Genomic DNA, 14,946 nt, shown 5'->3' on the forward strand with positions numbered 1-14,946 from the left:
ACATCTTTACTACACATCTAAGACCCAGTCGGTTAACGATGTAAGAGAAACTACACTTTGAAATGCACTTTACGTATATACATATGTTTCCATTAATCATTGAACATATTTTCTTACATACCTAAACAGCTTCCGACGACATAACAGGCCAAGCGCGGAGTTGATGACATTTATTTACCGTTATTCAATAAGCGAAAACTCAGTTCATCAGACTTTCCCCGATTCCACCATAGACTGAAGATTACAGCAAAGAATGTTTTTCATTTTCTGAAACATTTTAACATTTAAACAGAAACACAGATTAGTCGGTATATCTCACATTTGGCAAAAGGTCTCACTAATAAGACGCGTTACTTTGGAAATGCAGATATTTATTTTAAAAATTCCCGAGCTTTACTTCCCATCATCATTATTAGATTTCAGAGTTAACCACTGGCGTGTTTGATCTTTGATCAGTTTGCCAATGGCAAATATCTTGTATAAATTATTTGAAATATGAACCGAATTTAGTTTTTCTTTTGATTTAGGAGATTTGTTTTCATAACATAATATATTTGTTAACCGTGTGTTGTGTCAAGCATTGAACAGCCTGGTGAGCGAGTTCATCAATGATAAGGAAACAATGCAGTGCTCAGTATCAATGATGACTGAGTGAACTCGTCGCGGCTGACTGATCATCATGGCACTCTAGTTCACTCTAAGATGCCAACCTTACACTTAAATAGACTTGATGTGTGCTGGACTCGTCAATCCATCTCTCATCCGATCTCTACAAGTCCACATCAGATCTTTCTGACCAATTCTAAAATGTCGGACATGTCATATGACTATCTTTCCTCCGACTTGGAAGAGTCGACAGATTTCATCGCTCTCAGTTTCAACATGGCTGACCCCATGTGCTTCACGTGCTGTGACGTCATCACTGACCAGTACTATCTACGTGCTGGAGATCACGTGTGGCACGAGCATTGTCTGCGTTGCTGTGTGTGTCAGGTGACACTTGGTGGACATTCCACTTGCTTCGTCAAGGACGGAAACATCTTCTGCCAGAGAGACTTCGCCCAAGTTTACAAGACCAAATGTAGTTCCTGTTTAAGACCCATTGAATCTGGAGATTGGGTGAGATCAGCCGGTGAGAACATGTACCATCTTGCATGTTTCTCGTGCAACACGTGCCAAAGACAATTGTCCACAGGAGAAGACTTTGCCATCCACGACGGCCGAGTCCTTTGTCGAGTCCACGTCCTCAACCCCGATGACGAGAACGTCAACTGTAAACGAAAATCCAAACGATTCCGAACAGCCTTCAACGAGGACCAGATAGTTGTTTTACAGAAGTACTTCGACCTTGACACTAATCCTACTGGAAGTGACCTCGGGAGGATTGCAGAGGAGGCGGGTCTTCCCAGGCGAGTGGCCCAAGTGTGGTTCCAAAACGCTCGTGCTAAACTGAAGAGAGCCACTCACTGAACCAGACATGACAATACTTTGCATTGACAAATCCTGAAACTTATTGCATTGTAGATAACTATATATTTATAAATCATCCTTGTTGTTGATAATCGCCAACTAACCAGCGCAGCTTGAAGTGCTTTATCTCAAGGCATTTATTTGTATATACTTTATTTATTGTACAACTTGTTATTATTTATGTCTTCAATGACTATTCTGTACATACCTAATGTTTAACGTGTAATATATTTTATGTCCATACTTTGACCGTTAATAAAGGATTCAATACATATTATGTTTTGTTGTGTAAACAAGTGTAATGTAAAAGGTACATAATAATGTTCTGTTTTCACTAATACTTCGCAATTAGGAAGCTTGTGCTTGATTTCTCTTCAGTAACTCGTACCTTGAAGGAGAATACTAGAGAATTGCAATAGTTTAGTGGGTTAAAAGTAAAGTGATCAGAAACATGTACTCCGAATTTTAAACATTAGTTTTATATAATTATTATATATTATGTTTTAATCGCAAAAACAGTTTCTGGTATATGAACTTTGGAAATTATGCATATTCCATTTGAAAATCATGTGGCCTTTCCCACTTGTAAGGTCATATGTGACTAGAAGCCCGTCATTTTGCCAAAGAGCAAGCACTACAGGAACTGAAATCGTGATATTTCTGTCTTTTTTGTAAATGGTACGACGGTATATTTCGTTGTCTGGTGATACACGGCATCATCGCACATTGAAAAGAGAAACCATTTCTTCGTTTTGCAAATAAAGAGACTGAATTAGGCAGAAGATATGTTCCGATGTCAGGCGCATATGAAAGAGACATGTACACATAAGGTATGAAAATGAAAATGTTAGGCTGAAGAAGGAAGCAGTGCTCCCAGTATCGATTTATACTTTATTCCCATGTTGCAACTTACCGTCAGTGGTATATAACATAGATTAAACAAGTCGGATTGTGATAAAACAGGGTACCACAAGAATTTCCCCAGCTACAAATTGCCCCGGCTTTCTGGTCAAACTGCCCCGGGGTGGTAGTCAAAATGTCCCAATATATCTAAAATGATTAAATACATGCCACAAGAGAATAGTTTTTGTCAACTTCGATATTATGTTCTTCACATAAAAGTTGCACATACATGTATAAACACATGAGTTTACTAACGAAATATATATCAGTAAATATTGTTTCCTAACAACTTTTATATGAAGATCGTGATTTCAAACTACTGACAAATAACATATCTGATGCCGACGTGCGTAACTGGACAAAACAGGAAAACACTTGCATGATAACAGTGTTAGTGTCAACACTGAAACGTCTCAATCATTTCCTCATTTTCGTTTGTTTCTTTTATATCTTCATTAGAAGGCTGTCTTGCAAGATGTAGTATCGGGTAACGGTTTAACCTCCATTCCAGAAACGACATCAGGATAATCTTTCATTGCTTCACGATCTTTACACACTGTTAAAGGTCACATGCAACCAAAAAATCAAACATAATTAAAACACAATTATCACATATTCTTAGCATATAATATACATTGCTGCTTGTAAAAAAATAAATAAACAAAATTATAAGAGTACAATCGCGATTCAAAGGAGACCGAACCCAGTCATAGCGGGTAGATGTGCACTCAAGTGTAACGACGGCTTCCGATTGGCTGGTTCATTTGCTGATACGCTGTGGGTTTATTGTTTGTATAGAAAAATGATGTGTTTGATGGGCATTTTAAATGTATGGCGAGTCACAAGAAAGTAAGATTCTTTATAGATAACAACTTCTATTATTGTACTTCATGTGTCCTTTCAATATGGATTCATATACCGCTGTCAAACAAAACCACATAAACTAGAAGAAGTTGTTATCCACAAAGAATGTATATAGCAGGACTTGAAACTGACAAAAGTTTGCACCAGTTTCCGTTAGATCCAGTCATCCGAGAAAAGTGGATGTAGTTTGTTTGCAACCCGCTGACATATATAATAACATGTCATGTGTTCAAGTATCACACCTGCCTAATTACATAATGCGGTAGAGACAGGACTCGGGTGCACGAGTCATAAATCAATTTATTTTGTTTATAGCGTATAGCCTGATAGGTGTTAAGTTCAAATTACATGTGGTCAATGATTGAAGCTGTGTATTGCATATTGTCAGCAGACTGGCAGGCAGACATATAGGTGTCAATAAACCAGATATTGAGCTTTTTCTGTGGCAGAGACTGCTTACCACAATCAACAGGTTTATTTTTTTTTTATCTAAGCAGCTGATTATTTATTTTTACAACCAAGATCACGACCTCATACTCCGGGCCTGCATTCTGTTTCAAGCTCCGCGAACCTATTCACTTTTTCCCAATTTGGTGAATCGTTAGAATTCTGATTTCGTGGGCTTTTTTCATGGCTTTTTTTCAACTTTATAGGTTAAACTAGCATGTTTGATGATTTGTTTCGGTAAGTGCATACCGAAAGGTATCAGAATCTGCAAAATTGTATTTTACGTTGCATGTGACATTTAAGTTGTGAGGTAAATCCAAAGAGAAAGCCATTTTTGCGTGTTATTGTGATTTTAGAAACGTTTGTGCAATTTTAATCACGGAAGATGAATTTTAGAGTGCCCTTACCTCTATTAAATGTTTTGGTTTCGTTAGTATTTCCTTTAAATGTGTTCATGTCGGCAGAGTAAAGTTAGCTATAAACTATGTGTATTTTCGTGATTGAGTGTAATTTTACGCCACTTTTAGCAATAGTCCAGCAACATCACAGCGGGGGACACCAGGAATGGACTTCACACATTGTACCCATGCGGGGGATCAAACTTGGGTCTTCCCCCACGACGTTGTATATACTTCTACGGACATTACACTGAGTAAACGACTTCGGTCGTGACGACACAATCAGCCACATTAAACATGTGCAGTCACGTACGATCTCGCCGGGCGCTTTGATTGACTCAATCAAAAAACAATCATTGGCTGATAGAGGCATGAGCTGTATTTACGTGTCATGCTTAGTGTTACAGCAACGTGACTGAGTGAACGACCTCAAGCGTGACGCCCTTGTTTGCCAGGTCGACAAGCACCGTCACGCTCAACCTGACGCTCTGATTGACTCAATCAATACTCAGTCATTGATTGATCGGGACGGGTGTGTTTACGTGTCGCAAATACAGTTACAGTCGACTTGTTCGATCGGCCACTGCTGTACCCCGAGCCCAGCATCTACTGCACTGAGGCAGCCACCAGAAAAATTATACTCTAAATACTTCATGCAATTAAAAACATCTTCTCTATGCAATTAACACCAATCGGTTAGCATTTTAAGAGAGAATATATTTTGTTCTGTATGGTACATGCCTATATAACCATACAAAACTCATTACCCGATATGCATGCAGTAACATAAATGATCAAATGCATACATTAACATAAATGGTCAAATCTGGGGTTCATAATATAAACCTAACAATGTGAAAATATATATGATAATATCATAAGACTTTTCCTCATTCCAATACGCAATGGAGACTGCAGCAAATTGTGTACTTCGTTTTCTAAAACGTCTTTGAATTTAAACAGAACAAGAAATGAGCTGGTAATTCTCATATGCGGCCAAAGGTCTCACCCGTGTCCAAACACGTCACTCTGCAAATACACGTGACTATACGTGTATTAACATAAAACCTGGATATTTGTTACTTTCCGTCAGTATTAGATTTCCAGGTGAACTTTGGAATGCTTAATCTGTGATCAGCTGGTGGCGAATGTTGATATGAACACGTAAGTCGTCTACAACAATAAATGTTTGCAAGAAATATATGAAATATTTTTCGGACTGAAAATATAAAATTAGATGAAGGCATACTAAGCTCAATAATTCTATATAGCGGTATAGGAACGTTTGATATTTACTAACACCATAAACGTCTATGCCATTCCATCCATCAATTTTATTTGTTTGAGTAGTACTGTTGTACATTTGTAGCGTGGTAAACCCGCGTGCAGGAATACAATGGTTCTGGATTGACAAAACATATAGTAACTGTAATACGAGACGTCATTTGTCTCTTTGTAGCATGCTGTTATCGTAATATAAACACAAAGCTCGTATTTTAGTTTGAAAATATTTTGTATATAGTGTATGAAATCTGAACCACTTTTTTCTTTTGCCCGTTTGTTTTGAAAACATAATATATCTGTGAACTATGTGTTATGTCAAGCATGCACAAGCTTGGTGAACGAACTCATCACTGATAAGGAAACAATATAACGATCAGTATCAACGATTAATGGGTGAACTAGTCATGACTGATCACTCCGACGTCACTGTTTGTCTAAACACAGATGATCATGGCACTCTAGTTCACTCTGACATGTCAAGTTTACATTTAAATAGACTTGATGTATGCTGGAGTCGTCATACCATCTCTCATCAGATCTCTACAACGCGTCGCCCTTCAGATCTTTCTGACCAATTCCAAAATGTCGGACATGTCATATGACTATCTTTCCTCTGACTTGGAAGAGTCGACAGATTTCATCGCTCTCAGTTTCAACATGGCTGACCCCTTGTGTTTCACGTGCTGTGACGTCATCACAGACCAGTTCTATCTACGTGCTGGAGATCACGTGTGGCACGAGCATTGTCTGCGTTGCTGTGTGTGTCAAGTGACACTTGGTGGACATTCCACTTGCTTCGTCAAGGACGGAAACATCTTCTGCCAGAGAGACTTCGCCCAAGTTTACAAGACCAAATGTAGTTCCTGTTTAAGACCCATTGAGTCTGGAGACTGGGTGAGATCAGCCGGTGAGAACGTGTACCATCTAGCATGTTTCTCGTGCAGCACGTGCCAAAGACAACTGTCCACAGGAGAAGACTTTGCCATCCACGACGGCCGAGTACTTTGTCGAGTCCACGTCCTCAATCCCGATGACGAGAACGTCAACTGTAAACGAAAATCCAAACGATTCCGAACAGCCTTCAACGAGGACCAGATAGTTGTTTTACAGAAGTATTTCGACCTTGACACCAATCCTACTGGAAGTGACCTCGGGAGGATTGCAGAGGAAGCGGGTCTTCCCAGACGAGTGGCCCAAGTGTGGTTCCAAAACGCACGTGCTAAGCTGAAGAGAGCCACGCACTGAGCGTGACCTGTCAGTGTTTTGTATTTAAACATTTGGAACTTATTGTATTGTAAATAATTATTGTATTTATAAATTTTCTTTATTGTTGATAATCACCAACTAACCAGTGCAGCTTGAAGTGTTTTCCTCAAGACATTTAATTGTATATGCTTTATTTATTGTACAACTTGTTATTATTTATGTCTTCAATGACTATTCTGTACATAGCTGGTGTTCAACGTGTGATATATTATGTCAATACTTTGACCGTTAATAAAGGATTCGACGCACATTTTATTTTGTTGTGTTAACGTGGTGTAGTAAGCGTGTGACTTTAGTTTTACGTCGCACTCAGCAATATTCTAGTTATATTGCGGGGGTCTGTTAAGTCTGCATCCCGATGGTCGAGAATCACTAGTCTTGAGTGAATTTAGTTTTAAGCCGCACTCAGCAATATGCCAGTTACAAATGTATATGGCGGTGGTCTGTAAATAATTGAGTCTGGACCGGACAATCCGGTGATCAACAGCATGAGTAGCGATCTACGGAATTAGGATACGATGACATGTGTGATCCGTAGTATGTAATAACAGTCACCCTAACTTCTATACTTTTTGGGTCATTTTTTCATACACTGTTTACTGAAAAAATAGAAACTAGAATAGAAAAGGTACAAGCTATAATAATACATATAATGAGAATGTAGATTATCTTACCTTCATGCAAAATACTTTAATTTCATTGGTTAATGACGTGCCGGGAGGTGGGGTGGGGGTGGTGACAGGTGGAAAAGAAATTACCCGCTGCTATCGTCGAAGGATAACACTGCTTCAAAGAGGCTTACATCAGACCGGCAAGGGATAACACTGCTTCAAAGAGGTGTACATCAGACCTGCAAGGGATAACACTGCTTCAGACCGTATTACCCAGAAGAGAATATAGAACTTATAGAATACCTTGCCAACTCTTGTATGATCGATAATAATGACTAATAAATGTGTTTATGTTTTAAATGAACATGTATGACAATGTATATGAACATCTTCAACATGAAGAGATAAAAAAATTAAAATCCCCAAACAGTGAAAGAGTGAGTGACTTTAGTTTTACGCCATACTCAGAATTATTCCTGGACCAGCTAAATGGCGGAGGTCTGTGAATAATCGAGTCTTGACCAGACAATCCAGTGATCAACAGCATTAGCTTCGATCTTGGCAATTGGGAACGGATGACATGTGTCAACCAAGTCAGTGAGCCTGACATCTTGGTTTCCTCGCAACCACTGCACATTCTCAATCTTTGTTGTCAAAGGATACGACCTTTGCTAGGGGATGAAATGCATAAAATATACCGATAGTCCCGGAATATATAATTTTTTATAGTAACAAGTGAACTCATTTAAACTGAAAAGTAACCCCTGTGAGCTGGGACACTGGGAATGGTAGACTTGTTTCATATGAACTATAGCTTTGTAGGGAGGACTAGGCAGTAGAGAAATAAGGTGGTTCGGGACCGAGACAGACTAAGTTCAGTACTTAAATAGAACCTATCCATTTTGCAATAGAGTTTTAAACGTCACTGAAGTAAATATTAAATGGTGTTAAGACCCAATCGAAAAATATAGCCTTTCCTTTCACAGCTGTTAATGCAGGCATTTTGGATTTTTCTATGGCTACCAATGGACACTCAGCTCACCATAGACAGCATCACCAACCTCGCCCGCAGCTGCTTTGACACCTCCTACTTCACATTCAACGGTAAGATATACAAGCAGATCCACGGTCTCCCCATGGGCTCACCTCTTTCTCCTCTCATTACAGAAATCTTCATGACCTCCTTCGAGGAAGCAGCCCTCTCCACAGCTCCGTTCCAGCCCCTCTGTTGGTACCGCAAAGTCGACGACACCTTCACCACCATCGCCTATGACAACGACCCCAATGAGCTCCTCAACCACCTCAACCACCAACATCCAAGAATCAAGTTCACCATGGAGACTGAGACCAACCAACACCTGCCCTTCCTCGATGTATCCCTCCACACCACAGACGATGGACTTAGAACCTCAGTTTACCGCAAGCCGACGCACACCGACCAGTACATCCACTACAACTCCTGCCACCACCCTCAGATCAAGCAAGCTATCATCGCCACCCTTACCAGACGTGCCAAAGCCCTCTGCCACCCCGATGCCCTAAACAATGAACTGGACCACCTCAGAAAGACATTCACCACACTCAACGGTTACCCTCCCCAGCTCGTCACAGCCACCATCAACAAGACCCTTAAGGACCGAGAACCCCGCCCCAAACCTTCTCCATCACCCATCAGAGTAACCATACCCTACCTTGGCCCCATCAGTCATCAAATATCACGCCTCATCAAGACCAAAGCCAGCATCGATGTCACCTTCTCCAGTGGCAAGACCATCAAGACCTACCTAAAAGCCAACGGTAAAGGACCCAGCTGTGAACACCCTAACCCGAGAGGATGCATCTACCAGATCCCTTGCAACTGTGGCGACCTATACATTGGAGAAACGCTGAGACCAATCAACACCAGAATGAAGGAACATCAGACCTCAGTCAGGAAACTCGACCAGAAATCGGCCATCTCTGAACACATTCTCAAGAACCCTGAACACTCAATTCGATGGGAGGACACTAGGATACTATCTACCAACAACAACAACTGGCGCCAAAGGAAACTGCAAGAGGCCATCGAGATCCGGAGACAGAAACCAGCCATCAACCGCGACCAAGGAGTGTACCTACCAAGTGCCTGGGACTTATTGATAAATTAATCTCATCTACCTGTGTACATTCTATCTATGTAATTCATGTATAGCCAATCTACCCGAGTACATCCTTACCTACTTGTGTTTGTACATCATCAACCCTCATGTAAACATGCTCACCCCCTATCGTGTGTTATGTACATCATCCTATCATGCGTAATGTATCACCATTGGCTTCCATCCTTATCCCCAATCATGTACATCGTCCTTACCCCGTATCTGTGTTATGTAAACATATCCAATCAACTGTAATGCATTACCATTGGCTTCCATCATTGTTATCTTAACTATCGGCTTCCTATCAGTGCTTGTTTATACTAGCTTTCGTTAACTCATTCCACTTGTTACTTTGTTATTGTTTTACCTGTACATATAAATACACCTCTGTATCCCTTTCTCAATCCCCTGATGAAGGAGTAAGCATTAACTCCGAAACGTTGTGTTCTCTCATAAAGAAGTTGATATCCATAAAAATCTTCTTTCTAATGTTGAATTTTGGTAATGCTGTATTTTGGTAATGTTGAATTGAAACCTTCCCCATAAAAGTCAACGATTGCATGAGGAGGAGACATGCTTATACATACCGTATGCTTGCCCTCGTGGACAAGTGGACATTGTGTTTGCCTGGAGTGCAGGAATGTGGTGGTTCCAACAGTGGAACAAAGGTAATGTTATTTTGCCTTTCGCTCGGCATAATGGATAATAAGTCTGGTTTAATCCTGCTCAGGTAACAATCTGAGTATCGGTGTCCAGGTTAAACTGCAGTATAGTGTGTCACTGGGATAGTGCTGTAAAACCGCCATAGTCGCACACACACGCACATCCGCGTTTTGATATATGTGCAATAATCTTGAACGGGATTCACATTTCATCTCACCTATATCTAAAGATATATTGTGCAAATAACATGATAAAATATGCATTGAATAATTTATTAACAGTTAATATATACACACACGAAATATATTACAATGAAACTGTGGCTATATACAATTTAGCCACTGATTCTATAAATAATAAAGTGGCACAATAAATATTAACATCCAGGGACGATCCCTGTTCGTGAAAGAGCACTTCAGAATGTTCCGGTTGTTCTATATCAGCAGTAAGTCCAGGCCTGCATGTTTGAAATATACGCTTCATTGCTTGGCCCTCTTCACCTTAGCACGTGCGTTTTGGAACCATACTTGAGCCACTCGTCTGGGAAGACCCGCCTCCTCTGCAATCCTCCCGAGGTCACTTCCAGTAGGGTTGGTGTCAAGGTCGAAATACTTCTGTAAAACAGCTATCTGGTCCTCGTTGAAGGCTGTTCGGAATCGTTTGGATTTTCGTTTACAGTTGACGTTCTCGTCATCGGGATTGAGGACGTGGACTCGACAAAGTACTCGGCCGTCGTGGATGGCAAAGTCTTCTCCTGTGGACAATTGTCTTTGGCACGTGTTGCACGAGAAACATGCAAGGTGGTACATGTTCTCACCGGCTGATCTCACCCAATCTCCAGACTCAATGGGTCTTAAACAGGAACTACATTTGGTCTTGTAAACTTGGGCGAAGTCTCTCTGGCAGAAGATGTTTCCGTCCTTGACGAAACAAGTGGAATGTCCACCAAGTGTCACCTGGCACACACAGCAACGCAGACAATGTTCGTGCCATACGTGATCTCCAGCACGTAGATAGTACTGGTCAGTGATGACGTCACAACACGTGAAACACAAGGGGTCAGCCATGTTGAAACTGAGAGCGATAAAATCTGTCGACTCTTCCAAGTCAGAGGAAAGATAGTCATATGACATGTCCGACATTTTTAGTGTGCAAAGGAGGCGATGAAGAATGGAATGACGACAGCGTCCAAAAACAAGTGATTTATATGTTGGTTTGACAACTTGAGTGAACAAGCATGTCATTATGACGCGTGATGAGTGTGTTGACACGTCATGGCGCCCTATCACGCATTGTGATTGGGAAGGTGATTGCATCTCACAACTGATGATGTTATTCCTTTATAGGAAATGATTAACGATTTATCTGTGATATCTTTAGATTCTATATTCTGTGTCAGCCTGTTATTTTCCTGAATTGAGAGTTCGTTTTTACTGCCACTTACTCTGAAAATCCATTAATTCACAATAGACTATCATTCGGGTTGATAAGAGTACTCTCCAGCAGCATTCTCCCAATTTCACAAGACAAACTGACGGCATGTTTGAATAATACACTGAGACGGTGTAATCCCTAATATATCATGTGTTACGTACAGGATCTTCTTGTGGAAAGCTATTTATAACAAAAAGAAAGAAAAATTTATATTTGTAGACCATTTTTGAGAAATGAATATGAAGAATGTGGCGTTTCTATAATGCATTTTCATCATATTGCACACAAGCATAATACACTTTGATCATATCTACATTTCATGCATACGATAAGTTGAATGGCCAAAACTTCACGATACTGTTGACAAAGCAAGGAATGTTTGATAACCTTTTCTAGTTTCCATTTATAAGAATATAACCAAATAAACCCCCGCTCCACTCCTCAACCTCGCTTGACAAATAATTCATAGTTGTGTTTAAATTTATTTCATTTTAAAGATATTACTGTGGAAACTTTGATTGTGTGTGGCCAGTGAAAACAGGAGCTACCTTGTTTTTTGAGAGGCAATCAGTCTGTAATTGTTTTAGAATTCCAATATTATCACTGTGAATAGTTGACTTGTCCTGCTGTTTTTTCATCATTACTGATTTTATTAAAACATTGATGAGTCCGCTTTCACTTCTTTTCAGTTCTATCATTTTAAGAACAATTCCGGTTGAATATGAAATGGTGAATTGAAAGGGAACACCCCAAAAGTAAACGTTTTGTAAAAACCTGCAAACAATATAATACAATACACATTTTCAAAGATTTAAGAAATATGGGCATATTTTCTACGTGGCTTTGTGCAAACATAAATCTGCTGTTGAAATGTGTACGTTGTACAACAAGTGCTAGGGTGACAAACGAATGTCTTTCACGTTCTCAACCATGTGATCATGTTTATCTAAACAAGCAATGACATAGTAAACACCATTAATTGTCGATGATTTTCTATTGGAGAATCATCAGTGCTCTTCCATTAAGGCGTGTGTCGCACTCTGAGACTATCAACGAAGCATACAAATATCTTTGAATGTGACTTATAGAGGATACTTCCGTGTAATACCGTTTTCATTAAACGAGTTAATGATTGGTACATCATAGAGCGAAAGCGAGTTTGATACTAAATCTTTCACAATTTTAATAAAAATGATATTTCGTGGAAGCGAGTTTAGTATTCTGTTCATTATTCTCCAACACAAATGGATAGAAACTGCGGCTACATTGACTACAGTGTGAGAACTCTCAGCTTTTCGGGAGTCAAGCAAGGTCTAGTACCACCGTGACAGTGACGTTAACATGTGCACGTGTGAACCATCATGACGTCATACCTCTATGGATATTACACTAGTCTAATATTGCCGTAGAAATACTACACTGCAGTATCTTCCACGGCCGAGTAATAACACTACTTATCAAGTATATTGTCGGACGAAGGAGGCGGACCTCGTGGGGTCATCGGCCTGATTGCCTGGACATTAACGTTCTATCAGTTGTAAAAGCATGTTCACCGACTGACCGGTGTGAAATAATTAAGAAAACAATGTACACACAAAGGCACTGCTCGTTACAGGTTAATGACTGCACTGACCAGCACTGACCACGGACTGGTCACATTGTGACACAGTACTCGTAATGTGTCAACACATCCAAGCTGACACAGTGCCGAGTATAAAGGTAACAAAATCAGTTCTCGAGGCATTTCTAACTTCGTTTTCTCTTGAATATACGTACAATGTCGGACACGTCATATGACCCACTCTCCTCCGACTTGGAAGAGTCAGAAGACTTCATCGCTCTCAGTTTCAATATGGCTGACCCCATGTGTCTCATGTGCTGTGACGTCATCACAGACCAGTACTATCTACGTGCTGGGGACTTTGTATATCACGAGAACTGTCTGCGTTGTTGTGTTTGTCAGGTGACACTTGGTGGACATTCCACTTGTTTCGTCAAGGACGGAAACATCTTCTGCCAGAGAGACTTCGCCCAAGTTTATCAGACAAAGTGTAGTTCCTGTTTACGTCCTATTGAGTCTGGAGATTGGGTAAGATCGGCCGGTGAGTACGTGTACCATCTTGCCTGTTTCTCGTGCAGCACCTGCCAAAGACAATTGTCCACAGGAGAAAACTTTGCCATCCACGACGGACAAGTCCTTTGTCGAGTCCACGTCCTCAACCCCGATGGCGAGAACGTCAGCTGCAGCCAAAAATCCAAACGATCCCGAACAGCCTTCAACAAAGATCAGGTAGCTATTTTACAGAAGTACTTCGACCTTGACACCAACCCTACCGGAATGGAGCTCGGAAGGATTGCAGATGAGGCGGGTCTTCCTAGACGAGTGGCCCAAGTGTGGTTCCAGAATGCCAGAGCTAAACTCAAGAGATCCATGCACTGAGCTTACTTACAGATTGGTACTTAAGTTCTGCCTGTCAGCTAGTGCTGTGTGTACGTGCTGTGTGTACGTGCTGTGTGTATGTGCTGTGTGTATGTGCTGTGTGTACTCCTTGGTATTTGTATTTATGGAAGACATCTACATCTATTTCCTGACAGTCATTCATTCCTGGGTTACCCAGTAGCCAGAGGTGCTATGGAGCTAAATACCAATACCTCGTACATTCAATCCTGGTAAACTGTACCAGAAATCAGCGTCTTGCATGAGTTACACAGTTCCATATAATCGCTGTGGTTTAGGGGGATTACTAGAATTACTTGGTTTCTTTTTAAAAACCCACTGCTCATTATAGCCTTTTTACATACGTTTATGTGATATTGCTGTGCTTGTAAATTCTCTGTCATGAGAACTAACGTGTTAAATGTCATTGTATCGCACCTGTGATCTCTAATGTACTTCATGTAAAATGTTATTGCCTTCAGCAATAGCATGGCATTTGATATTCTTCTACACTGTGAATAATAAACAAAGTATGCATACCCTTGTTTCTTGTATCATTGTGTAAATCACAAGAAGACTATGGTCGAAAAGATAATTTTAACCTCATACGTGTCTGTATACAGAATATGCAAACATGTTTTCATACTCTCATACCCTGTGAGGTGATGTTTCTTGCAGAGCATTCTAGAAATCGCTGTGAATGGAATATTCTCTTTTATTGGCTAACTGATGTACATGTGACCATGGCATAAGATCGATATATATCGATGTCTGGTGACTAATAACAGTCTAAAGTCAATTCCTTTCTGCCTACATAATTGCACATTTGAAGTTGCGAAGATCAACTAACCCATCTGATCTCTTGCAGGCTTTCTGTGAATATAAAGATTCTGCGTGACACGAAGAAACAAAAATATCACCAAAACAAAAGTCTGTATGACACGAGGGTGTCGTAAACTGTCAAATCGTCAGTTTTTGCTTTCTGTCTTGGAGGTCATGCAGCTCTTTATTCAAATATTGTGTCAGGGATC

General features: G+C 40.4%; 4 protein-coding genes across 4 annotated transcripts; 3 read left to right on the forward strand and 1 right to left on the reverse strand.

Moving 5' to 3' along the window:
- Window positions 1–807: 807 nt before the first annotated feature.
- LOC137286801 (LIM/homeobox protein Awh-like) lies at window positions 808–1,470 on the forward strand. The gene has a single exon (XM_067818801.1). It carries the CDS (start codon window positions 808–810, stop codon window positions 1,468–1,470), a length of 663 nt encoding a protein of 220 aa, XP_067674902.1.
- Window positions 1,471–5,948: 4,478 nt separating this feature from the next.
- On the forward strand, window positions 5,949–6,611 carry LOC137286802 (LIM/homeobox protein Awh-like). The gene has a single exon (XM_067818802.1). The coding sequence runs from the start codon at window positions 5,949–5,951 to the stop codon at window positions 6,609–6,611; it is 663 nt and encodes a 220-aa protein (XP_067674903.1).
- A 3,912-nt stretch (window positions 6,612–10,523) lies between these two features.
- Window positions 10,524–11,186, reverse strand: LOC137286803 (LIM/homeobox protein Awh-like). Its single transcript, XM_067818803.1, has one exon. It carries the CDS (start codon window positions 11,184–11,186, stop codon window positions 10,524–10,526), a length of 663 nt encoding a protein of 220 aa, XP_067674904.1.
- Window positions 11,187–13,255: 2,069 nt separating this feature from the next.
- LOC137286804 (LIM/homeobox protein Awh-like) lies at window positions 13,256–13,918 on the forward strand. The gene has a single exon (XM_067818804.1). It carries the CDS (start codon window positions 13,256–13,258, stop codon window positions 13,916–13,918), a length of 663 nt encoding a protein of 220 aa, XP_067674905.1.
- Window positions 13,919–14,946: the final 1,028 nt, after the last annotated feature.

Source organism: Haliotis asinina, chromosome 6 (genome assembly GCF_037392515.1).
Source record: "Haliotis asinina isolate JCU_RB_2024 chromosome 6, JCU_Hal_asi_v2, whole genome shotgun sequence".
In the NCBI taxonomy this organism is placed as follows: Eukaryota; Metazoa; Mollusca; class Gastropoda; order Lepetellida; family Haliotidae; genus Haliotis; species Haliotis asinina.